The sequence below is a fragment of the Gopherus flavomarginatus genome, chromosome 25, assembly GCF_025201925.1.
Source record: "Gopherus flavomarginatus isolate rGopFla2 chromosome 25, rGopFla2.mat.asm, whole genome shotgun sequence".
In the NCBI taxonomy this organism is placed as follows: domain Eukaryota; kingdom Metazoa; phylum Chordata; order Testudines; family Testudinidae; genus Gopherus; species Gopherus flavomarginatus.
In genome coordinates this window covers 11,355,181-11,381,260 of record NC_066641.1, presented here as the reverse complement: position 1 = coordinate 11,381,260, position 26,080 = coordinate 11,355,181, and the positions used below count along the sequence as shown (strand labels likewise).

At 43.5% G+C, this 26,080-nt stretch overlaps 1 protein-coding gene and 1 long non-coding RNA gene across 4 annotated transcripts in view; both read right to left on the bottom strand.

The window, feature by feature from the left end:
- The window catches only part of MLLT6 (MLLT6, PHD finger containing), a 72,787-nt gene extending 71,625 nt beyond the window's left edge, over nucleotides 1–1,162 (bottom strand). For all 3 annotated transcript variants that reach the window (XM_050935271.1, XM_050935273.1, XM_050935272.1), the window contains exon 1: nucleotides 746–1,162. In XM_050935271.1, coding sequence (XP_050791228.1) covers nucleotides 746–854 — 109 coding nt within the window. In that variant the 5' untranslated portion in view covers nucleotides 855–1,162. The remainder of the gene's footprint in view (nucleotides 1–745) is intronic.
- Nucleotides 1,163–6,059: 4,897 nt separating this feature from the next.
- On the bottom strand, nucleotides 6,060–9,999 carry LOC127040747 (uncharacterized). Its single transcript, XR_007771544.1, has 4 exons — nucleotides 9,565–9,999; nucleotides 8,668–8,747; nucleotides 7,827–7,962; nucleotides 6,060–6,662 (listed from the first exon to the last, which is right to left on the bottom strand). It is a non-coding gene; the product is annotated as an uncharacterized LOC127040747 (long non-coding RNA).
- Nucleotides 10,000–26,080: the final 16,081 nt, after the last annotated feature.

Sequence of the window (26,080 nt, the reverse complement as noted above, 5' to 3'; positions counted from 1 at the left end):
TAATAATCCGGTCCCTTTCCTGCCTTTCCGTCACCCCTGCCCTGCCTGCAGAGCGGGGGTCTGCACCTCCCATCAGATCCCACACCCACAAACACACACACACTGTCCCGAAGGATCTTGTCCCCACAGACGTCCCCCCCCACCCCGGTCCCTCCTGATAAACACACAGTCCTCCGGAAGGAAGCAGGGGAAACGCAGCCAGAGGTCACCGCTCTCTGCTAAGGACTCGCAGAGTGTCCCCTGCTCCTAAACATAACAACAGCCACGAGTAAACAACCCGGGAGCCTCCCGTTTGAGTGCTGCTGCTTTCGTGAACTCCCCCCAAAAAACAGCACCCGAGGCTAAGAACCCACTCCCCACCTAGCGCCCCTCCCTCAAAAAAAATCCCACCCGCCCCCTTCACTCCCACCCCAATGTAGACACGCACCAGGGTCCCCAAACCGCTTCTCCTCCTGCCCCTGCTCCGCCACCGGGGCATAGTCCCCTACGCCGCAGCAGGGCCCATCAATAATACCGTTATTTCCAACAACAGGGATAAAACAAAGCCCCCCCCACACCCCCATGTTTTTCTTCCTCCCCCTCCCCCCAGCTGGGGATGGCTCAGAGCTTCCCATCACTGTTCTGTGCCTGGAAAGGAGGGGGGCGGGGATCTGGGTTCCCCCCCCTCCCTTCTCCCCACACCCCTTCCACTCCCCACAAGCCCAGCCCGGCTCTGGGGAGAGGGGTCTTCCCCTCCCTGCCTTACCTTGATGTACAGCCACGTTGCAACCGTGTCCATCGCAATAGACCAGCGGGTTCTCTGCCCATCCTCTCTCGTCAGAACAAACACAGCAGCCTCCCACCATCTCCTTCATAATTCCATGAGGGCTTCCTTTTTTCCACCCCTCCTCCTGCTACGGACACACTCCTCCTCCTCCGTGCGTTGCCCCCTTCTTGCAAAATCTGCCTTTCACACGGTTTGCACAGGCGGGGACAGGATTCTGGGACCCCCAGCGCAAACCCACATTGTTCCTGCAAGGAGACAATCAGGCGCTGGCTAAGGGCTCAGGCAGGCGCTGGAGGGTGGCACATTCCCATCCACGCACATACACACACACACACACACAGTCATACACGCACACACATACAAGCTCCCCAGTCTATACAGCAATCATGGCTACGTAGAAGCTCTGTAAAATCTTAGGTTCAAAGACAGGAGCCTGATGGGTAGGGAGCTTTTTTGTTCTTCTCCTCCCCTCCTTCCTCCCTTTAGCTTCTTTCCCCTTGGAAACTGACCAGGAATCTAAATGTGCACCCGTACGTGTGTGCAAAACTTGGGATGCTTGCCCACTCCAGTCAGTTTGGATATCTCCGGAGTGATCAGCTAGGACCATTCCCCAAATCCTATTATCCATACAATTCCTTCTTGACAGATAGGGGCACCGCCAGCGCCACCATCTGGCATGCATTGGCTCCTAAAAAGCTAAAATAATTGTTTGTTAACCCACTGGCAGCTATTAGAAAAAGCATCTTGCCATGGGAACAGGGAGGACAATAGCCCTTTGAGTTTCACATCCACTGCGTAAGGATAGCTTGATGTTAAATATTAAAAGTGCAGGTGGAAAAGCATAGCATAAGGAGCACTATTACCGTACACTGAGTTAGATTGTTATGACACTAATCGGAGTTACCAACACCAGAGTTAGGAACTGACCAGTCAACCACACTCCTCTTTTGGAACCTGAAGGACATAATCAGGCAGCAGCAGAGACAAAAAAAGAAGAAGCAAATACAGTACATAAGAACATAAGAACGGCCGTACCGGGTCAGACCAAAGGTCTATCTAGCCCAGTATCTGTCTACTGACAGTGGCCAATGCCAGGTGCCCCAGAGGGAGTGAACCTAACAGGCAATGATCAAGTGATCTCTCTCCTGCCATCCATCTCCATCCTCTGACAAACAGAGGCTAGGGACACCATTCCTTGCCCATCCTGGCTAATAGCCATTTATGGACTTAGATTCATAGACTTTAGGGTCAGAAGGGACCAATATGATCATCTAGTCTGACCTCCTGCACAAAGCAGGCCACAGAATCCTACCCATCCACTTCTATAACAAACTCCTAACCTATGTCTGAGTTATTGAAGTCTTCAAATTGTGGTTTGAAGATCTCAAGCTGCAGAGAATCCACCAGCAAGTGACCCATGCCCCACACTGCAGAGGAAGGCGAAAAACCTCCAAGGCCACTGCCAATCTGCCCCAGAGGAAAATTTCTTCCCGACCCCAAATATGGCAATCAGCTAAACCCTGAGCATGTGGGCAAGACTCACCAGCCAGCACTCAGGAAAGAATTCCCTGCAGTAACTCAGATCCCATCCCATCTAACATCCCACCATGAATGTATTCAGTTCTCTTTTAAATGCTGTTATAGTCCTAGCCTATAGTATATAGTACAAAACTGTGTTAAACATAAACTACTAAAAAAAAAAGGAAAGCAGCATTTTTCCTCTGCATAGTAAAGTTTCAAAGCTGTTAAACTCAATATTCAGTTGTAAACTTTTGAAAGAACAACCATAACTTTTTGTTCAGAGTTACGAACTTTTCAGAGTCACAAAGAACCTCCAACTACCCATAAAATATGACAGTCTACATAGTCAAAGGGTGGGGAAGAAACTGAGAGCAGGAATAACTTGCCCTAGTCATACATCAGGTCAAAACCAGGTCTCAAGACACCCAACCCAGTGCCCCATGCACTAGGCCACACTGTCTATCCCAGAGGGTAAAACCCTAGAAAGTAGACTGGACAAAGCAATAGAAAAAAGTAGAGTGTAGGGACAATCCTGCACTGGTTTAGGAGGGGCCTAATAGGTAGGTGTCCTTTTAAATTGCTCAGTCCTATTCCCATACTAGTAGTATATGTTGCATAAGAGATCAGAGTTGGCTGAGGAACAGAAGAGGGTAACCTCAATAAAAAGAGGATTTTAAAGTTGGATAGTTGACATTAAACATACCTCCCTTCCTGTAAATCTCTCTTGTTGTTCTTCTTGTTGTTTTGTTTTTAAAAGAAATCGTGTAAATAATAAGAAAATACTGCCTCTTGGATAGAAGCTTAACCAAGAAATCACTGAACCATATGGGATCTTTGCTTGTTATTTAGTCTTTGGTTGGTTGCTGAGCCATAAGGACAGATAATCTTGAAAGTTCAGCAACTTCAGAGAAGGGGAAAAAACAAACTTTATCTCAACTCCCACAAAGATAGACACACCTAAAAACTTTTGCAGCCTGTTATGCAAACTTGAATGGCTAGGAGGTCAGCTATTGTTCTGAAGTCAGTCCAGGGAATGGCTGACATTGCTGAGAAAAATAGCCAGTCTGAAATGCAGCACAGTGATCCTGAGTCCCCTATCACTCCACTGATTTCACAAGAAATATTCCTGATACACAATGCCACAAATCAGGACGAATATCTTTTAAAAGGTCAACTTTCTTTATCTCTGCAAACATAGTATTCTCCTTAGAAGAGGTGATCTGCAAAAGGCCGGTCTATCCCTTAATACTGTGCCTTTACAAAATATTCACATCAGACAGCAGAGAGGAAACCTTTTCCAACAGCCCTAATAATCATCAGTTTAGCATCCTTTATATTGCACCTGTTCATGCATTACATCAAGGGGCTGGAAGGCAGACGGCTTCCCGAGAAGTTGCCTGCTGGGCTGCTGTCTTCCTTTTATTACATTCTTTTGAGTCACAGGAGCAGACAATATGTTTGCCAAGTTGCTGGAAATTCACTGAGCCTTAGCTCACTTTTCTAGGAAGGTTTTTTTCCCCCCTTCCCTTTTATCTATTGTATTATGAATTTATTGAAAAGGGAAAAAAATCTGGTCAGTTGCCTTTATAACTTGACGGAGTCCTTTATAGTTTAAGGAAATAGGGTAAAATGCGAAACATCCCCAGTTTCTTCATGGTTTTGGTTCCAGTTGGCCATGCAAACAGGCACTTGGACTTGAACTGCAAATTTGCTTTTAGGGGATTAAGTTCCAATTTACATAACTAATCCCTGTGGTGGGGAAAGGATAGGCCAGAGAAGAAAGAGCATATCTGTGTCTTGAGCAAAATCAGGGGGAAACTGCAGCCATAAAAACTGAGGCCCGAAAATGTTTCATTTATATTGTGCATTTGTTATTTCCTATGATTTTTAAAATGTGGTTGTGCTTAGGAAAGGGGCTAGGTAGAAGTGGCACATACGGCACAAGAGAGCAGTATAGCTAAGTTATAACTGCTGAGGTGAGTTACAAAAATGAGTTGTTGCTACTGTTAGTTCTGAAGAAGAGGGAGTCATATTCTACTCTGGCTCAGGCATCATGAATAGAATTCTTAACCAAGTTCCAATTGCAGAATCATTTGTACTGGTGGTCGTGATCCCAACTTGACTAGCAGAATGTACTTTGAGTTTGAAAGTAGTTACAAAGAAAATAATTTTGCTTGTAGGCTGAATGACTTCATCACGGAAGCCGTAAAGATACAATAAGCATGGCACCTTAAAAGGCCATAGTTTCAGAGTTACTATTTGGAATATAACTGCATATTAGTAACATTTTTCAGATTGCTCATACTGCAGTTACTTTATTTTAAAATACAAATAAATAAAATAAAAATGAGAAAAAAATTACACAGGAATCAAAGCTTCTTATGCATGATTGTAAATTATACCAAATGCTCCAAGAGAACATGAAACTTTGTCTAGATTAAAAAATGCTTGAATTTAGGTCAAGCTTAGCTAATGGCCTATGTGACATTGCAAAGTGTTAGAGCAAGGATGTATTTGGCTTCATGTATTTAGTGAGTTGTAATGATTAGACTCACATAGCTGCATGGTATCTAAGTCTTTTCTTCCACCTCGTCTTCTAAAACTCTTCCTTATATCTAGTTTTGCCACTAATACCTGCTGCCTGCACCATTCCACTATGGAGAATGGAGGCTGGTAAAACTAGCCCATGAAATTGCCATTCTGAGTTCAGAGCCAATGGTAAGGACGTATTGTAATGTATGTGATTCCAAACAGGGCAGGACTTGGGAAAGAAAATCTGTGCCCCTGGTTAGTGAAAATGCATCTTCAAAGTAGCTCCTTCTGTCGGAGATTTTGCCTACTTCCCCAGATGGTGGGGAGGAAGGGAGTCCTTGGATTTTCAATTGAAGTGTAATAACCCCGAGCCGTGACAGAGTCTAGGAACTACCACTTCAAAGCATGAGCTAAAGAAGGCTTTTGGGGTGGGGGCAATCTATCTGTTCTGTTTGTACAGTACCTAGCACAATGGGGGTCTTAGTGCATGACTAGGGCTCCCAAGTGCTGCTGATAATAATAACGGGGTAACTCCATTAGCTGGTAGCAGTCTGAGGCTCTTATCCTCAGCCTGGACCAGCCACTACGAGAGAGGCACAGTGTGGGCCATGAGGATGTTCTGCAGCTCCAGAACTCTCTTTACTCTTCTCAATCTCTCCCTTCAAAAGGGTATTCTTCATTTTAGACCCAAAGTCACTTCCTTCCCCACAGGATCTGGTGGCATCTGCCTCTCTTTTGTTACTGTAAATGGTTACTAGCATGAAGGAGTGAGTATAGGTGTTATTTAAGATGAAGACATCAATCTGACTTCCTTTAAAGTGTTGCATATGATTATTTCCTTCAGATCCCTTGTTTTGGGTCTCATTATGTCCCACATTCAGGAAAGATGATCCAAGCTGCCAGCTCCCAGACCTCTCAAGTTTACCTCCTTTGAATTAACATGAGCATCCTTTTTAGGCAAAGAGGCAGTGTTGGCTCCTGGCCACGACACTTTATTGGGAATCAGGAGAACGAAGCTCTATCCCCAGCTTTGACACTGACCTGTTGCGTGAGCTTACGCAAATCACTTCACTTCTTTTTCAGCTTTTCTTTCTTGTCGGGTTCCATGTAGGTGTTACGGACAGGAGCTGTCTCTTAGAGCGCATCTGTACAATGCTTAGCATGGTGAGGCCTTGATGTCAGAAGGGCCCTCTCTATGGCACTGTAAAAATAATTAAGCATTGCTTGGCTCTTTGTTTCAGTGAGACTTTTAAAACCACACTCTTCTTCTTTTTTTTTTTTAAATCTCTCTCCCTTTAAATTGTCCCAACTGGGCAGTGCTGAACTTTTGGTTTCCTGCCCTAAAGTCAATGATGCTTAGAAACCTGCTAGACAACATGTAGGTATTTCTAAAAGGTGTAATTTCCCCTCACCCAAAAAACAGTTTTGTTCCCTGGTAATAAATGGCGTGCACCCCCCAAAGCAAGGTAGGAATGTTAGCAGAGGGGCAGGGCTGGAGTGTCATATCCCACCCTGACCCACAAAATGGGAAAATGGAAATACCCATCCTCCAATATAGTGAGTTCTCCAATGTAATGAGCCGTAGGTTTTAACCTGTTCCACTCCACATAGGATCACAGAACACGATTTGCCCCACTGAAATCCACATGAGCTTCTAGTATCCTGCAGGGGGGAAGTTGGGCTCCAGACAGCAATCAGCAAAGTCAAAGTCTCTGTTTGAATAGGAGCTTCTGCTATCTTTGTAGTGTGGTGCTTTAAAAGGAGAAAAACAAGAACTTTGCCTCTGCTTTTCATCAACTCCGTCCACCAAGAAACAATTCTTTCTTACGTCTCTGTCCTTCTCCTGTCCCAAACAGAAAACACATTACCAACACTGCTGGATTTTCAAGGAACACCTACTTTTTTTTTATTAATAACATTTCTTCAAAATAAGAGGCAACTGTACACTAAAACAGACCTCTGCACCAGTGTTTATATCTAATTAGGAGGTTTACTTTAATGCTTGACAGAATATAGGTTGGATCCTGCATTCCTACCATCCACAAAGCTTGTAGCATGGTCAAGTGATAAGTGTTTGGAGCGATGAATCACCATAGATGGGTACTAATGACTTGGACAAGTCTTTTCATCTCCCACTGCCTCATTTTCCCAGTCTGTAAAACACTGATTCCCTCTTGCAAAACCCTTTGAAAGAGTTGTATAAAAAGCACTAGGTAAGTACACATTATTATTCATTAAACAATGTCATTAATAGTTGCAGTATTGTTGTCACCATGTTGGTCTCAGGAGATTAGAGAAGCAAGGTGGATGAGGTAATATCTGACCTGAAGAAGAGCTCTGCATAAGTTTGAAACCTTGTCTCTCTACGAACAAAAGTTGGTCCAATAAAAGATATTGCCTCACCTACCTTGTCTTCTAATGTCATTAATGACTTGAAAGGTAGCAACTGAAATATCCTAAATGCCTTCACTTTTCTTTAACCACTTGACTTAGATAAGTAGTAGGTCAGTTTTGTCTTCCTGGTTCTGTCTAATTTAAAACAATAAAGTCAAGGAATATCATGTGTCATCCTAACTCAGGAATGCAATAAGTTTGCTTGTGGTATGAAACTACTCTTTTACAGATGAGAGTACTTTCAATGGACTTTTACAGTCAGACTGATTTTCCTTTCCCTTATGACCCTTGACTCCCACATTTTTGTAACACACTGCCTATACATTTCTGTCTGCAGCGTTTTATCCATGTTGGCCCCAGGATATGCAAGAGACAAGGTGGGTGAACTAACATCTTTTACTCTGAAAATCTACTCTGAAATCTTTTATTAGATCATCTTCTGTTGATGAAAGAGACAAGCTTTGAGCTCCACAGAGCTTCACCAGACCTGAAGAAGAGTCCTGTGGAGCTTGAAAGTTTGTCTCTTTCACCAACAGATGATGATTCAATAAAATATATTACCTACCCACCCACCTTGTCTCTCTTATACATTTATGGACCATTACCAACTTACCTCTTTCTCTTCCCCACCTGCCTCCTCCATGTGGACATGTGGCTTCTGAAGGTCACATACTGGAAAATAGTTTTGCTGTTTCCTCATTTGTTCCGTGACACCGTCCTCCCCAATGGAGGAATGAGGGATAATCAGTCTATATAACAGGGAACATGCCCATATGAAATCCAGTTTAACAGACTTAGTGGGATGATCCTATATCAATAATAATAATAATAATAATAATAACAATAAATTAATCACAGAAAAATATATCAATACCTGACCATTAACAGAAAAATGTTTGACATGATCTACGTCCAGAGACCTTATAGATCAAGATGTTGAAAAGGCCATACTTAAGCACCTAAATAAGTGGACTAATTTTCAGAAGTTCTGAGCACTCAAGAGTTCCCTAGTCCCCAGTCCTACTACTATGGAAGCAAAACTTCCACTGACCGTCCATCCTCTGAAAATCAGGCTATTTTATGGACACCACCACGAGCCCCCCAAAACAAAAACAAAAATGGAGGCAACACAGAGCCACTAGCTGTTTTTAAAAATCTTGGCCATCACTTATACCGGGAAATAAAATGTATATTTGGATGTTGCTTGGCCTTATAGTCTAATCTTTTCCAAGCAGGGAATGTGCATGAATGTGTGTATGCGCATGGACCGCATTGTTGGTGCTACTAGATAGCAAATAATAGATATCAAGAAGCTATGGGAAGGCGTTTTCTGTCTATGTATTAGATTTTTTTAGGATGGTAATACTGGAAACCATGCTTTCCCTATCTCTGTCTCTTACACTCGCTCACCCACCCACCCCATGCTTTGTATCAGATTGTGAGCTTGTACTTACATTGTAAGTTCTGCGGGGCAGCATCTTTTTTGTTGTGTGTTTATACAGCACAACAGGGTTCTGCTCCACAACTGCGGCTCCTAGGCAGGATGGTAATACAAAATAATTAAGGCCCTACTTGAATTGCGGGATGATGGGCAAATAATTGTGGATGAGTTGAGGACAAGACGGAAAATCACAGAAAAGTAATAATGGACCTTTATTAATTGTGGCAATTTGAAAAAGCCAGAGAAGATCTATTTGTTTAAGAAAAATTCGCTGAAACAATATAAACACTCAAGTTATACCTGATCTTTTTTTTTCTTTTTGATAACCAGACATTTCGTTGCAGCCATTAATGTATGGGGCTGACAGCCCAAGCCCTAGACACTATCAGCTTGGATAAATGGGATTCTACTGACTAATGGGGGGAAAAGTGTGTATTGCAACCCCAAAAATATATGCAAAATTGCGGACTGTGCAATGTAAGCTAATTAAAATTAAAATTATGGTGGAAGCTTCATATTGCAGGATATACAATTTCTGCAATATCACAAATTAGGTAGGGCCATAATAATAATAATAATAATCATAATTAATAATAATAATGATAAAGTATTTATTTATTTAATAAAAAATTGGCAGACACAGCAGAGAGGCCAATAACTGCACGGGCTGTGAAGACTGAACTCCCCCAGTTATCTTTACAGAAAATCACACAAACATTAGGTCTGAGGCATGCTGGCAGGGCAAGCTACTTGGGAAACAGTAGATAAACTGCATTTTGAATCCACCAGAGCTGTCAAACGGACAACTCTCGGGCAGTAAATTCACACAGCTGTCCCCCCCGAAGTTTTATGCGAATATGCAAATTAGTTGCGAATAGGCAAAACAGCTCAGTGCATAATATTACCTAACCTGTCACGCAGGGAGCCGCACAAAACTTGGCAGTTCTGCACACACGCACGCCTATGTGTTTATTTCTTCCTTTGGAGGGGAGGATGAGTGCTGGGTGGAAGATTTCCCCACATCTACTTCCCTAATTGCCCCAGTCTAGATCAGTGTGTCTTCTGGAACAGCTGTGATTAGTCTGAGTAGCAGATCTGCCTCTGAGCCTGGGTCTTCTTTTTCTTTTTTTTTTTCCTGTTAGTGAGCTGTTGTTTTGGCCCTGGGAAGCTTTGATGTGTGTGCGTCTCTCTTTCTCTGTGGTTTCTCTGTCCCTTGCCTTGCCACAGGGAGGTGAGGCTCGCTCGCTCAGAAGAGCTGGGGCAGATCTGGCAAACAGAAAATTGTTTTCTCCCACTGACCTCCTCCCTTCCACAGCTACAAGGGGATTGTGGGGCTGAGCGGAAACTCGACATTCTCTGACGCCTTCCCCCCACCCCCTTGCTGTGGCTGCTATCGCTTTTGCAGAAGCTGCAGCTGCTGCTCCCTGTGCCTGAGATCAGGTCCCAGCCTCTTGCAAAAAAAAAAACAACCACCCAAGACATTATCAGGCAGAAAAGGGGAGGAGATGCAACAAAGGCGTCACCTAGGTCTCTGTTTCTGAGAATCCGCCCAGCCTGTGAAACCTCAGTGACTATATTGACAGGAAATGATCGGTGGCTTTTTTGGTACGTGGGTTCCCAGCGTCTAGCTTTGAGATTCAAGCAACGACATCCTGCAGTGTGTATGGCTGGGGTTTGGGGGAGGATGCAGGGCTGTGACTGTTTTGCTGAGTGATTGGGGAAAAGACAGAGAGTGATGAGGGAGAGAGGCAGATGTTTGTGGGGCGAGAGACATGCCTTATATAAGGAGACAGAGCCTCATATTTGAGCATCCATCCCAGCACAAACCTACCCCTGGGATGGCCCTACCTGGAGGGGGGACCTGGTGCCTCCTAGTGACAAACACCTCAATCCACCAGCCTTCCTAAATGAGATACCTTCAAACCCAACCTACGACCTTGTCTCAAATAGGGTGACCAGAAGTCCCATTTTTAAAGGGACAGTCCCATTTTTTGGGACTTTTTCTTATATAGGCACCTATTACCCCCCACTCACATCTGTTTTTTCACAGTTGCTATCTGGTTACCCTAGTCTCAAATATCCTGTGTCACCAAGGACTGCCTGAGAACCCATATGCTTTGCTTCACAGAGTCCCACAAAACCTGTAGTCAAATCTCTCTCTGTTTCCTCACTACACCTATGCCATAGCTCAAAGCCTAATTTTGTCTGTCTCCATCCCTAGATCCTAGAATACTGATCTTCTATCTATCCTAAACACCAGAGGGTTACTAACCCTCCTTAGAAAAACCACTCTCTTGTTTTATATAAGGACCATTCATACATCAGCTCAAACATTTCACATGCCATGGAAATCAAAATGGGCCTTGAACTAGGAAAGTTAAAATATGTTCCCAACTTTGCCCCCTTGCAACCAACATATTTTTAAGAAGGCAAATATAACATATAAAGTAAAATTCATGAATGGTGCAATATGCTTGATTTCAGTGCAATTACACTATGAATTAATTTGGGTTATAATGATTAATTTTTGACCTCCCCCCCCACGCCCCGTGTATGAGAACTGTAGAGATGGAGTTAAATATAAAAGGAAAAGAAACCAGGAATCCCCTGCAGACCACTGTGAGATTTTTTGAGCTGCAAGCATCTTTTTAGACATGCTAGAAAAGATGATGGGGCTGTGTTTTTTAATGAGTTACAAAGAAAAAAAATTTCCGTTGTATCTTGAGAAATTTGCATGCACAATTCTCAGATGCTCAGCAGGTTTACTAAAAATGTGCTAATTATCTTATCAGAGGAAGCAACGATTTCCTCTACTGATATTCTGTTGCCTTATCATGGGCACTGGCACTTCTAAATTGCTGTTAATATTATTCTTTAAACCATGTGTCCGTTTGGTGTGCTGTTAAAGAAAGGATTTGATGTTCTTGTTACACGCCCTGTTACTCATCACAAATTCTGAGGTTGTAACTTGTTACTCAAATTATAGTCACTGGTGAATCATAGATCGTCCCCTAGGAGCTGGCAGACAGTCAAATTCTGACACCGTTACTCTTTTAGAATTGCAGCACACTTCAGAAATAGTCTTGGTAAAGCCAGTGCAGCTACTTGTTCAGAAAGATGCTATCTAATTTGAATCAGGGTGTTAGAATCCTTCCAGTCCAGAATATTTTGCATCTGATCCTGCTTTCCCTGGACATCTAATACTAAATTTGCCAAGATTTTCAAAAGCAATTCGTGATTTTCGGTGCCCCAATTTGTAGGGGCTCTTCTTGAGACATCTTAAAGAAGGGACTGATTTTCAGAAAGTGCTGAGTCCCTCTGAAACGCCAGCTCCTTTAAGGTGCCTCAAATTGGACATCCAAAATCACTAGCCGCTTTTGAATATCTTGGACTGTTGAGTATGCAACAAATGGAGGCTACACATTATAAATCTATTAACATGACATTTGTTCACTGTTTTGTTTTAAATTTACAAGACCGCCTTTAATGAGACTTGGTATTTTATACAATTTCATCCAGACTCTCACACATTACACAATTAAACCTCACATACTCCCTGGTAAGTCAAGTAGCATTATCCTTCTTTTATTATTCCCTTCCCCATATGGAATACCAGTATAAGCACCTTTGGACTGGTATAACTGTGTCCACACTGGGGCCTGGTCTACACTAGAAAGTTTTGTTGGCATAACTATGTTAGTCGAGGGGGTAAAAAAAACAACTCAAAAAGCCACACATCCTACCCCAAATAGCTCTGATAGAAGATCTCCCAGTGTAGACACAATTATGCCAGGAGGAAAGGGCTTTGGTCGCATAAGTTAAGCTGAAGTTGCGTATCTTAGATCAATCTCCCCCCCTGCCCCCAGTGTAGACCAGCCCTAGGCTAGGGAGGTCTGACTGGATACCTGCACAGATATAGCTGTATCAGCAGAGCCTATGTAGTTAGTGTAGACAAGTCCTTGAGAGTGGAGGGGGAGTTTGCACCATTTAACTATACTGGTATATTTAAAGGGGTATAACTTTTTGTGTAGACAAGGCCTTAGTGACAGAATCAGGGAAAGAATCTCAGCCACAAGTTACGTGCTTAGTGCAAGAATCACTTGGTGAAATTCCGTGGCTTGTGTTAAGCAGGAGGGCAGACTAGATGAACATTATGGTCTCTTCTGGCCCTAGAATCTATGAAACGATGAACCCAGAGTCCTGGCTCCACTTCCATGCTTTAATTACCAAACAACACAATGTGGTTCTCCTTCCACTTTCTTCTAATCCAGTGGTTCCCAACGTGGTGCCCGTGGGCACCATGGCATCTATGTGCGCCCGTGTACTGGCTGCAGGACAAGCATCCGCCGAAATGCTGCCGAAAAACAACATCATCAAGAGGCGTCACTGCCGAAATGCCGCTGATTTTTGGCTGCATTTCAGCAGTGACACCTCTTGACGTTGCCACTTCTCAGCAGCATTTTGGCTGATGCTTGTCCACTGGCCATGGTCCTCGGTGGCTCGTTGTCTGGCACCCGCCACCCGGAAAAGGTTGGGGACCACTGTTCTAACCAGTGTTCCTTTGTGCCACCAAACCTTATCCAGGGGAAATATAGGCATTTCCATCCTGGAGCATCCCATCTGTCCAGTTAATCTAGATCAGTGGTGCCCAAATTTTTCCTGTTGCTCCCCCCATTACCAGTAATGGAATCTGTCTTCCCCCACCCCCAATTACTGCACAATCGGCTCAGCAGAGGAGCTTGGACTGAAGGCAGAGCTGGGGCAGAACTGGGGATGGAGGAGGAGCTGGAGGTGGCCTGGAGGTGGATCAGGAGGTAGAGTGGAGCTGTGCGTGGGATTGAAGCTAGATTGGGGGCAGAGCAGGGCTGGGTGGTACTCTCTCCCTGCCCCCTGTGGGGGCTGGCCTGGGCCCCACCTTGTGCCCCCCCAGTCTTCTTCCACACACTGCTAGGGGTGCATACCCCACAGTTTGGGGACCACTGGTCTAGATTAACACTGTCCCCATCAGGGGCCTATTCCCAATTCTTCAAAAAAAGGGAAAAATTATTCTTAATGCATTGAACTAAGTGCTTGATATCATATATAATGGTGTGGAGGAAGGGGATTATTGCCTGGTTTTTGTAGCTAATCAGTTTTTGCCCTGGAACATGAGGGCAGATAATCATAACCTTTGTAACTTCTTCACCTAGGTAAGTTGCACATGTTTTCTTATTCATGTGTAGAGGATTGCAGTTACTTTTAACTACAAGAAGTCTGAAGGGTTTGCAATATTCCGTTAGGTTAAGAACAAAAGAAAAAGTCTGTATTTGGGTGCAAAATTTCTAAAATGACCCATTTAACTCCTAAACTAATTAACATGTTTACTTGTAAATTCTCAGGAATTGTATTCTGTACTATAATAATAACTAATAATTAACAACAAGAAGAAGAACTCCTAGTTCTTATGTAGCATTTTTCATCAGTAGATCTCAAAGCGCTTTACAAAAGATTTGAGTATCATCCCCATTTTACAGATGAGGAAACTGAGGCACAGAGAGGGGAATCAGTTTGTCTTTTATCACCAAGCAGGCCAGTGGCTGAGCTGGGACTGGAACCCAGGTCTCCTGAGATCCAGTTCAATGCTGTATCCAGGAGGCAGCACTGCCTACCAAAGAACAAATTCTGCAATTTTTGGGGAGGATGCTGTGTATTTTTCATACATAACTAAGAGGTTGAGTCCCTGCTTTCTGTGAAAAACTCAACTCTAACTATAGAACCACAGTGTTCTGTAATAAAGATCTGATTCTTTTCCAGTATCTCCATAGATCTGGATCAGTTGATTTCCTGAGGCAATGAGTTCTAGAAGTTAATTAACAACTTTGGCATGGAGCATGGTTTCCTGTTGCGTTAGTCAGGATTACAACTTTCTGACAATGCACTTTCTTTTAGTCTTTGAATGTTTACCCGGCAATCAGACAAACACCTATTGATTTTTCCTTTCAAGGAGCAGGGCTGGCTGGACCTTCCTTAGAGTGTGGCGTATTCTTCCCAAGTATGTCTACATTAGAGATTTGCACTGGTGTGTGACTAAATCCATTTACTTAAACTGGTGCAAGTTTTCTAATACAGCCAACCAAGCCCAAAGCTTGTTTTTCGCTACTTAACTTTGAGTCTGGAAAACTACTTAGATGATTGGGAATTGAAAATTAGGCCTGTTAAATGCAGAGTTGTTGTATCACTGTCAATGTGTCAGTTTAGGGGTGTGATTGTTTAACAGACTCAGTTTTACTAGTACAACCTCTAATGTGGATGCAGTTATACTGGTATAGCTTATTCCCCTTTCTGTACAGGAATAAGCTATACAGTGGTACATTTTTTGTGTGTAGACCAGCCCATAGGGGGATGAGGATAACACTAGTAACACTAATGTAATTCCTGATTTGAACACATTCACATGGATTAATTGAAAGAACATTCTAGTTAGTAAAGAAGTTCAAGAATGCCCTAAAGGTGGCTTTGGGGATGACAAATATTAGCAAACTAACACACAAAAAGACAAAGAAAGTCACCAAACTGAGAACATTTGATCAGCCGCAGACCTGGTGCAAATGTTCCATCTGACAATCTGGGCCCATGATATGCCACATTCCCAGGGTCTTATCCTAAGGAGTTCTGCAGTCGATTTCAATAGCAGTAGGAGGAAGCTCATAATTATTATTGCAAACCAGGGCTCTTTCCGTTTGCACCTCAGGATGCAGGAGGTATTCAGTACTTCTTGCTCATGCCTGATTGAAAATAGCATGAACATTCGTGATTGTTTCTATGGGAGGTGTCTCTGTGTCTGATTTTGCTCCCAGTTACACCTCTGTAAATCAGGAGTAACTCCACTGAAGTCAGCCGAGTCACAACAGTGTAAAACTGGGGTAAGTGAGAGGAGAATCAGACCCAGTTGGCCTGATTCCCCATTGTTGTAGACCCTGTAAAGTCATCTACATCAGTGCAAAAGGGGTGCATATGCTACTGTTCTGATCTGGGTAGTGTTTTGCACCCTCTTTCCACTCACATTGCACTGGTGCAAATGACTTCACAAGGTTCAGGGCTACAGAGACTCAGAGCCTATTAAAGGCCATCTGCTCATTTCATTGACATCAAAACTGCCATTCATGTCAGGGATCAAGATTTGGGCTTACAAGTGTATGTTCCACATTTGTTCCTATATTCCTGAGCTTTGCACCTGGCAAACCTCTGCATCTTCATACCATTTAAGGTATATTAATGCAGGGACTGTCTGACATTTTCATAGTATGTGGACCACATCTAAATAAACAGCTTATGGCCTCCTACCCATTCGTGATCACTGAACATTCCTTCAGCAACAGTGGATTGCGTAATGTGGAAAGGTAATGTGAGGAACGTGCTCCTCTATTTTCAGCTAACTTAATGCAATGTAAAACTGCTCCTGACTGTCTTCCTCATCGAGAGTTGGGGCGGATGCACTGATGACCGTAGCATAGAGGTTGTTGCTAAGCTTGAGCCAAAGAGTCATGAGATGTTCGTTGATCCCCACAGGAAGCTACAAAGGACCATATAGTATGTCACTGGGAAATGACACTAAGACGGAGCATGCATGGCTTCCAGTCCCTGTCAGTCCAGAATGATAGACCGAGGTAGGATCTTTTTCCCTCCACCCCATGGGCTCCTGTTTTCTTTTATTTCAAGAAATTGAAATCATTAGGAGCTGCTTATAGATTATAGTTGCAACAGGTTCTAGAAGTCTTCACTTCCAGTGCCCTGCACTAATCACTAGATTTACTGTCTACTGCAGTTTTGTTAAAATAATATTTTGCATCCCGCTTTCAGGTGGCCAGCCATCCTGTCCTTGTGTCTCTCGTACTCCCATTAACTCCCCAAAATTCAGGGGTGTTTTGAGCTAGGATTGTGGTTTGGGGCCAATGTTTATGTGTCATTCCCACTTTCACAGCTCACCAGTCCCCATGCAGGACATAAACAAATTACCTGACCGCTTTGCCTTATGAATTTCAACTACTGCAGAGCAACACTGATACCCATAAAAGGGTCTTTTGAACCCAGTTCAGGATGGCGAGCATGTTCAACATCAAGCATTGAGAGTGGGAACATGTTGATTATGCCACCCCCTTGACATAAACCTAAAACCTGCCCTACTGAAACCTCCAATGCTTGTTTCTCTTTCAATTCCTCTTCAGGAATGGGCAGAAAGGATGTGCTCATTTCCTTCCTGCCTGTCTGCGCACTGAGTGAGTTTAATTTTTAAGGCCCTCACTAGTCTGTTTTTTAGCTACTTTTCTGGCCTTCCAGCTTCATGCTCTCTTATGTCTCAGGGGATGGGGCTAGTCTTGCAGGGAGCTTCAAACTGCACTTGTGACCCTGAATGACTTAAGCAGTACCATGGAATTAGCTCCTATAAAGCAGGCTCTACAAGTTTTATATCAGAAGTGCTTTTGACACAAGGCAACATTTCATTTGGTGTTTTATCATTTACTCTTCTATAATTATTATTTAGTCATTTAATCTGTATTTAATATTATAATGTTCTAAAGAAGCTTGGGGTGCCATTGGATCAGAACCAGTATTCCTGATTCCAGAAATTTGTCTCAAACTTTGGGCAAAGTTTGAGAAATAAGGGCTTGTCTACATGGTGAGGTTTTACCACTTATTCCTGTGAAAAATTGACAGCCGTTAGGCCCCTAGTGTGCTGAGACTACAGACTATCAAGCTGATTTATCAGTGTCTCTGTTTTTCCTTATACTCTCGAGTCTGTCTATCTATACCTGTCTGTTGCCACTTACCTTATACTTAGATTTGAAATGCTTTTTTTGGGGGGAACTATCTTTTTGTTCTGTCTTTGTACTGCACCTAGCATTGCAAGGTCCTGGTCCATGTCTAGGACTCCTAGGTGCTACAACAATACAAATAAGTATTTGTACAAAAACTTATGCTCAAATAAATTGGTTAGTCTCTAAAGTGCCACAAGTCTGCCTGTTCTTTTTGCGGATACAGACTAACACGGCTGCTACTCTGAAACAAATAATAATAAATACTATCCCAGTATAGTTAAACGGATATAGTGGTATAGCTCCCAGCATACTCTGGAATGAGAGTCTTTTTTCATTTTAGTTTAAACTTCCTCCAAAGTGACATAATGTAACTGATAAGAGGCCCTTTGATACCAGAATAAGAGTGTCTACATGTGGAGTTAGACTGGTACACTTATACCTGTCTAAATTCACACCCTGGGTCATATTGGTGTAATGTTCCCATGGTAGACAAGTGACTTGCTGCTTTGGATCAGGATTTTGGGGCCATATGCTCTTCCCTCTAAAATGTTCTCACTTGTAATCCCCTTGTATTTTAAGTTTAGATCTGGATCTGAATACTGCTTTTCAGGCTCGTCTCTAAAGGACAGGTAGACAGATTCATAGATAGACAGACTGGTAGATAAATGGATGTGCATAGCCATAAGGCTGGATAGATGATGTGCCCGGGGATGGATGCGTAGATAGATACTTTGCAGATGGATGGAAGGGTGTGCACAGGGGAGAGAGGAGAGAGAGAGAGAGAGAGAGAGAGAGAGAGAACTCGGGATTCTCCAACCAGGTATCAGCAGGGCAGCATCCAGGGGAAATTGCTCCCTTCTGGGTCATTACTCACTGAAAGCCCCCTGCATGAATAAAAAGCTCCTGTATGTGTTTCAGAGTAGCAGCTGTTAGTCTGTATCCACAAAAAGAACAGGAGGACTTGTGGCACCTTAGAGACTAACAAATTTATTTGAGCATAAGGTTTTGTGGGCTACAGACCCACTTCATCTGATGCATGCAGTGGAAAATACAGTAGGAATATATATATATATATATATATACACACAGAGAACATGAAACAGTGGGGGTTACCATACACACTATAAGGAGAGTAATCAATTAAGGTGAGCTATTATCAACAGGAGAGAAAGAGACCTGTCTGTAGGGATAATGAAAATAGCTCGTTTTGTATGTGTGTTTCATGGGGGAAGAGGCCCTCTGCTGGGCAATCCTGAGAAAATCCCTTTCTGCGTGACATGCTCCCGTCTCTTGTGAGGCGCGCGGTGTGATACCTGCAGGGGGCGCCAACATCCCACATTTCTTCTCCATCCCACTGGGGCGCGTGGCTGTGGGTTCGCAGAGGCGTGGGGGGAAGTAAAGTGCTCGCTCAGCAATGCACAGCTCACCAACGGGCCGCGACCTCTGGGCTGGCAGCCCGGGGTGAAATGCAGCCCCTAGCGAAGCCAGTTGGAGTTTTTGCCATTGATTGCAATGCTGGGGGGGGTTGGGGGGGGGGTGCAGGAAAGTGGCTCCCAGCGCCTGTCGGTCTGTGCGGAATGGGACTGGGACCCTACGGCCGGTCCGAGGAGGGGGAAGGCGGGGGGGGGGGGGTTAGGTGCATGACACGTGTAGCGGCGACTATTCAGCTGGAGATGAGCTAGTCGGGAAAGCCCAAATCTCCCGGGTTGGAGGTGCGGGAGCCGGGCAGCCCCCGGAGGCGGAGTGCTTGAGGGATGCTGAGGCTATGCAGAGTCCGGATGAGAGCCAGGACGATCCCCCGGAGCACGGCAGAGCTGGGCTTCCCCTTGACGCTCTTAAATCGATCCCAGGACCTAAGCAGCCTCTGCAGGGGCCCGTTTTGCGTGGCCCCTGTACTTTGAACCCCGTCCACCCCAGGGACCCCAGAGTGCGCTTTGCCCCTGGACACCTGGTGCCTGCGCCCAAGGAAACGCTCGTGGGACTCAGCCCAAGTGCAGGAGTGATCCGCCGCTCTCACCTCTCCCGGCGCATCAGGGGGGCCTGGAGGGGGGGTCCCTGGCATGGATCATGTGTCCCATGCGGGCAGTGCGGAGGGGAGAGAAACCCACAGCTTAGGTGGGAGTGGAGGGGTGGGGTGGGGAGGAGCAGTTTATGAAGTGATATGAACTCTTCCAGAAATGTAAATAACAGATGTGCCTGGTGTGAACGGAGACTGAGTGCTCAGTATGCGGGAAATGAGACAGATTTTCTTTAATCCGTTATCTGTGTCCACCCTGTACCCTGCTCTCTCTTTTACATCTACAGCATCTATCTAACTCTATGTCCTTTCCACTGCTCCCTCGCCTCTGCATCTATCTATCTATCTATCTATCTATCTATCTATCTATCTATCTATCTATCTATCTATCTATCTATCTATCTATCTATCTATCTATCCCCATACACACCTATCTACCTATCTATCCTTTACTCTGCTCCCTCTCCATCCTTTACTCCCCCCGCCCAGAGCTGCCCTCACCACATATCTCTCCTTTGCAGTGGAAAAGGGGGTTAACATTAAAAAGAAGTCTCTCTGCCCCTGGAAGTGTGTCTGTATTTGACATAAAAGCGAAGTTGGAGGTTTGGGTTTCATTATAAACAAAGGCAGGCGGCAGCCGCGGGGTGAGACTCCCCCGGAATGTGCCGGGCTTTTGATGCCACCGGCGGATGACACCCCCCCAGTCCTTTCTGGGATGCAGCCAGAAAAGAGGTCCTACCCCCGGAGTAGCAGGAATCCCTGGGATGCAGCGCCGGGCCCTCTGGGATGTGAACGCTGCTGCTCTCCGAAAGGACAGAGCTCCTGCTAACGGGCTCGGACCAGGGGGCTGCGAGAAATCCCAGCTTCTGCTGAGCAGGAGAAATGTGGTTGGGTGGGGGGGGAGGCAAGGAAAGGGGTGGTTAAACACTCCGCTGGGACAAAGGCAACCAGAAAAGCACCCGCCTGGGGACAGGGAGGGGAGGGGCTTGAAGGGGTTTCCAGCCTATACAGAGTTTACAGTTTGGTTCAGTATCTTTCAACCCCTCACCCCTACATATTGTACAGGAGCACCACTGGGCATAAGGGACGGGGACTGAACTGAGGGGGATGGGACAGGAGGGTTAAAATAGGAGGTGCTGGTCTGGGGGGGGCGTTGGGATGGGGATGCTGCAATAGAGGGGCGGGGCTGACTGACCCAAAGCACAGCCGCCCTTCCGCCGTTTTGAGGATTCACCTTATTTCAGTATCCAGCGGATAGTCAGCGGGGCACAGACCCCCCCCCCCAGCACGTGTTAATAGCCACAGCCCCCAGAGCGCCGAGCTCTACAGATTGCTAGGGAGGCTATTGCATACCGAGGTGCCTCTGGTCATCCTCTGTCTCGCCAATCTCTCTGGACAATATTCCCCTGGCTGCCTCCGATCCCCCTTCCTTTCGGTGCTTATTATTCAGAGGAGGGGGATCATTATTGTCTTGGAGGCTGGGGATCAAAGATTGCGGTTAGCGACCGCTGGTTCGGATACTGCCGCTTTCATTTGTATCTTTGGGCCAGAGCAATCCGTGTGTGTGTGTTGAAAGTATGTCACCACCCTAACCTCTTCCCCAGCCCCCAACGAGATCGATTCTATCTTAGCGATTCTTTGAAAACGCAGCGAACGTTTAAATCACATTTTGGAGTGAAATGAAAACATCTCCTCCCGCCCCCTTCCTGGCTTCCTAGAGCGATACTTTCATTTTCCTTTCAATTCCAGGACCTGCTAAACCGAGAGACACTTGGCAGCTGAGATTGAGTTTTTGTGTGGGGAAATAATAATAATAATAATAATAATGATAATAAAAAAGACAATCACGCAGAAGTACAATGGATTGGAGTGATTTGAGGGAAAGTAATTTCGAACAAGCCTTCCAATAACTTTTTATGACCAGATTCCCCAATTTTAGTCCCATACCAATAACAGCCCCCATCTTGCAGATTTCCACGAGCTGTGGAGAGAGACACATTTAGGGAGCACATTTGGGATAATGGATGGTGTTTTTTTTTTCAAGTCTGCGGGGGGGAGTCCTGGAAGGGGCCATGTTTTATCTTCCATCCATTTCCCCTATACGTGTATATATACATATGTAAATATCTGAACTTAAATATCTATACCCATGTCTGTACACACAGACACACAAGGACATCTGTGCATTACACACCTAGAGCCAGGATTTCTTGTGTATATGCGTGTGCCCACATCTTTACCTATATACCTCTAGATCCAAGATTTTGTCTGTCTTCATCTTCCAGATCTGTTCCTTATCCATCTGGATCCACAAGTGTGGGTGTACACACAGCTACATTACAACCATTTATTTACTGAAGCAGAAAAAAAAATATGAACAAACCCTGAACTCCTAATGAACTAATTGACAGTCTGAAGGATTCTGCCTTATTGCAAGAGATTCTTTGCTGCTCCCAAGGACTAGAGAACTTTACACTACAGATGTTTTGGAATTTGCTGGTGTGGTGTTTATGACGAAATCAAACACTATCTCGGTGTTTTCTATTCTGACAGCAACTCGCCTTCCAAAGAATGCAGGTTGCTCTTTGGTTTATTCCTATCTAACCCAGATGCTCCGAGTATTTCCCACTGTTGACAGCCCTTTTCTTCAAAGGGATGTCTTCGGTGAACTACTCATTAGGGTAAAAAATGAGCTCTCATCCTCCCGCATTTGTTTTGGGAAGAGGAAAATTATTTAAACAACCGCATCTCCATGAAATGGGGGGAAGTGGGAGCGGAAGGCAGAGCCTCCTGCTATCTGGAAAGATTGAGTTATTCTGTTCCAAGAATTCGGTGAAAGACAGTTTCAGTTTCATATGTGTATGCATATATATATACATAAACACACAAAGATTATATTATATTATATTATATTATATTATATTATATTATATTTTACCCATAAATCATTCCCTTAATAACAATAATAATTAATAAAGCCTTATTTTCCACAAAATGTAATTATCCCACTTTTATAGGAATTGAGGCTATATCCCTCTCACTGCTGATATATCTCACTAGATGTATCGGCAGCAATGAAAGGGATATAGCCTCATTTCCTATAAATTTGTGTGTGTGTGTGTGTGTGTGTGATTGAGTTTGTTCAAGTTATATACCCCAGCCTCTCCTCGGGAGGGAAACAATGAGAGAAAATAAAAAAGACCCAGACATATTTAGCTGATAAAATAATTTATAATTTTATCAAATCTCATAAATTAAGGGGGGCTGGGTGTTTTCTCTCCTCATTTCCCTCCTGAGAGGCGGTTGGGGTTTATCATTTGAACAAACTCAATGACTTCTTAAAATCGATTAGTAGCCGTGGAATAACAATCAGGCATCCAGGAGATGTATCAGGTAGCCTTCCAGTCTCACTATTTTTTAATTTGTAGCCAGTTCGGCACGTGCTGATAAACATTTTTTAAAGAGGACAGACACTCTGCCGCATTTCCCCTGCAGCAGACAGCTGTGGGTCTTTGGACCATGTTCCTTTAAAAATCCTTTTGCCCTTTTATTTACAATAAACACATTTTTGCTAATGAAACCCTCGCCCACTTGCAGTTTCCACCCCCTCCCTTCCCCAAACTCCATAAAGCCACTTCTTTGCATATCTGAGCCCTGTTCTGCTGCGCTGGGTTCCCCTGAGGTCAAAGGGTCACTCTGGGGGCAGCAGGGTCATTGTATAGCCATCATGGGTCAATAAGCAACTGGTCAGGCTCTCAATCCACATCAGGCCTTGAAGAGGACTGGGAAATGGGAGAATCCATTCATAATAATAATAACCTTGTCAATCAATAACAGACATGAGAAATACTTCGTAAAAGGTAAAAAAAAAAAACAACCCAACTTTCCTTTTCGAAGTTTGACAACATTAAACTTTGCCCAGAATGTTATCTCCAGCACAGTTTTAAAAATGCTTCCCAACTGCCTATTCTTGCTGCTATAATAGAATCCCCCCCCCCCAAAAATAGATTAAAAAAGATTAGGCATAAAGGGGAAAATAATTGGAGACATGATTTTTCTGTGTGATTTACACAAGAAAGAAATTATATATAGAGAAAATATTCTTCAAGGGGAGAAGGCAATATGGCCAGTCTTTCCTTTGCAAAAATATGTATTTATTAAAAATAATTAAGTATGTGCTTTATGCCTTAGCATGCCCTTTTAGATTTACATATATTTTGTTTTGATTTTGTAGTACAATTTTAATTGCAAGCAATAGTTTACAGTACAATCTTGCACTAGGAGCAAAAATGTAGCTGTCCAACATTGTTTTAATCATAAATTAATAAGCAAAATAAAATACTAGAATCAAGTCAATGATTTAAAGGAAATAAGAGACGTTTATGAGATTTTTTCCTTCTGATCTTTGTGGACCAGACTGAAGAAACACAAACTAGGATTTATCCAGATGAAGTTTGTTAGAGAGAGAAAAGTCTGTTTTTATCATTTAATATCCTGCAAACTTTTTTTTAATAAAATGAATGTTTCTGTCTAAAAGGTGCAGAGGCATGAATTAAAAAAAAACAGGAAGAGAAACAATTAAATCACAGTGTAATATGGAAAACCTCAAAGGCAGATAGAAAAAATGATGCAAATTCTCTTCTGGCTTGAAGATTGATGCATGAAATCGTCTTGGGAATCTACAAACTCATTTTTCTTGTCTCTCTATTTTAGAGGTTTGCTATTCTTTGAAAAAATACTGTTCTCTCCATTGGCATCAAGAATAATGTGCAAAGGCATTGGGGGAAAAACAGGAGTTAAAAATGCAGGGAAAATTGAAAGTTCCCGCTTCGAAATTCTCATTGTTTGCTCCAAACGAGCAGAAATTAACAAACATTTCCACCATGTTTCTAAAAAACAAACGAAGGTTTTCCTTCGGGAAGAAGGATCTTTGTTGACACCATTAGGTTTGATCTGGTTAGGAAAACAAACAAACTTTTTTTTAAGTGCTAGTGTTTATTACTGTATAATGCCCTTCAGCTGTTCTCTAGGAAATGGAGTTTCTTTTAGAAAATATGGCGAATGGCTATTTATTAAAAAATGAGATAAAGCAGAAGATATTAAAGGGCAGCCTGGGTTGTTTTAATTTACTTCCATGGATGATGCGTTTTTTAATTCACAAAACTTCCCTCTCCCTCAAATCACTAAAACATGCCAATGAACTATGAAGACAAATAAAACTCAAAAGATACATTCCTGGTAAGAATATAATTGCATATTCTACACCATGGACTGTATTGATTAACTCCTTCGCTAATAGGTTTGAACATATCAAATCTGAACAAGAACAGGACCTGGTTAGCAAAACACAGCTATGGGTCTATTTGTTGCTGTTTATGTCTAAGGTCTTAGTTTTTACTCCGAGCAAGGTTTTTAATGTGTTTAGAACGGCACCATTTGGTCTGAGGCAATCTGGTTCTCTGGCTAGGCCTTTTCCCTCCTTTCAATCCAGTGGTTTGGATTCTATTACCCAATCTTTCTATTTCCCCCCTTGTCTTGAAACACTGTTCTCCCAGCCAAGACTAGGGGATAGATTTTAACAAATAATATTAACTCCACAAAGTTGTGAAGCAAATTTGAGCGTGTGAAGAGAGCGATTTTACAAAGTCATTATCCTTTTCTGTCCATATACACAAACAACGAAAACCCAAGCAGACTTTGCAGCTTTATGATTCGCCAAGAAGAAGAGAAGGTGGTGGAGGAGAGGGAGTGTTGTCTACACATTAATACCTAAGACAAAAATGTTGCTGTAGCTCCCCCTAACCCCCCATAGATCCAGGATACCAGAGAGATGAGGTGGCTGGGGTGATATCTTTTATTGGACCAACTCCTGTTGGTGAGAGAGACACCTTTTCCAGCTAGCTCCACAGAGCTCCAGTAAAAGATATTACCTCGCCCACCTCCTCTCTCCAAGAAAAAAATACGTTCTTCCAGTAATGGTCGTGAGTTTCACAACACAAATGAAATTACACAAGCAGCCTGACACACAAACACACACAACGAACTAGAAGCTGAAAGAGTCGCTAAACTAGTCAGCTTCTGTTGCTTCCACACGCAGATTACTGCTACGGAAATAAGCAGAAATACTTTCTAAGAATTAATTTTAGAGGCTTGGTTCGATTAAGGGATTTACTGCAATCTTATTAAATGCTGACAACGGTCTTAAAGGTTCAAAACAAGGAAGATGGGCATTTTGCAGCTTGTCCTGATTAAATTGTTACATGGACTGACTACAAACTGTCCGCGGGGAAGAAACTTTCTGAGTAAAATAGGCAGAGCCTGGGAATAATTATATTTTTGCTGTAACATAAAGGGTATCTTTACTGCTGAATAAGACTTGACAGCATTTTAACAGAGTGTATGTGCAGCTGGTAGCATAAAGGTGAAAGCCTGCGAAAGGGGAGGTATTTAAAAAGTTAGATGCAGTTCAAGTGTGTGTGACACCTCTGTTTAAGAAAACCTTTCAAACCCACCCGATAGCATTCTGAAAAGTGCTATAGCTTCACCCGAGCAACCCACAGAACTGGCATGGATTTGAGGGTTTGTGTGAACCATTTCTCTTAACTCACAATTTC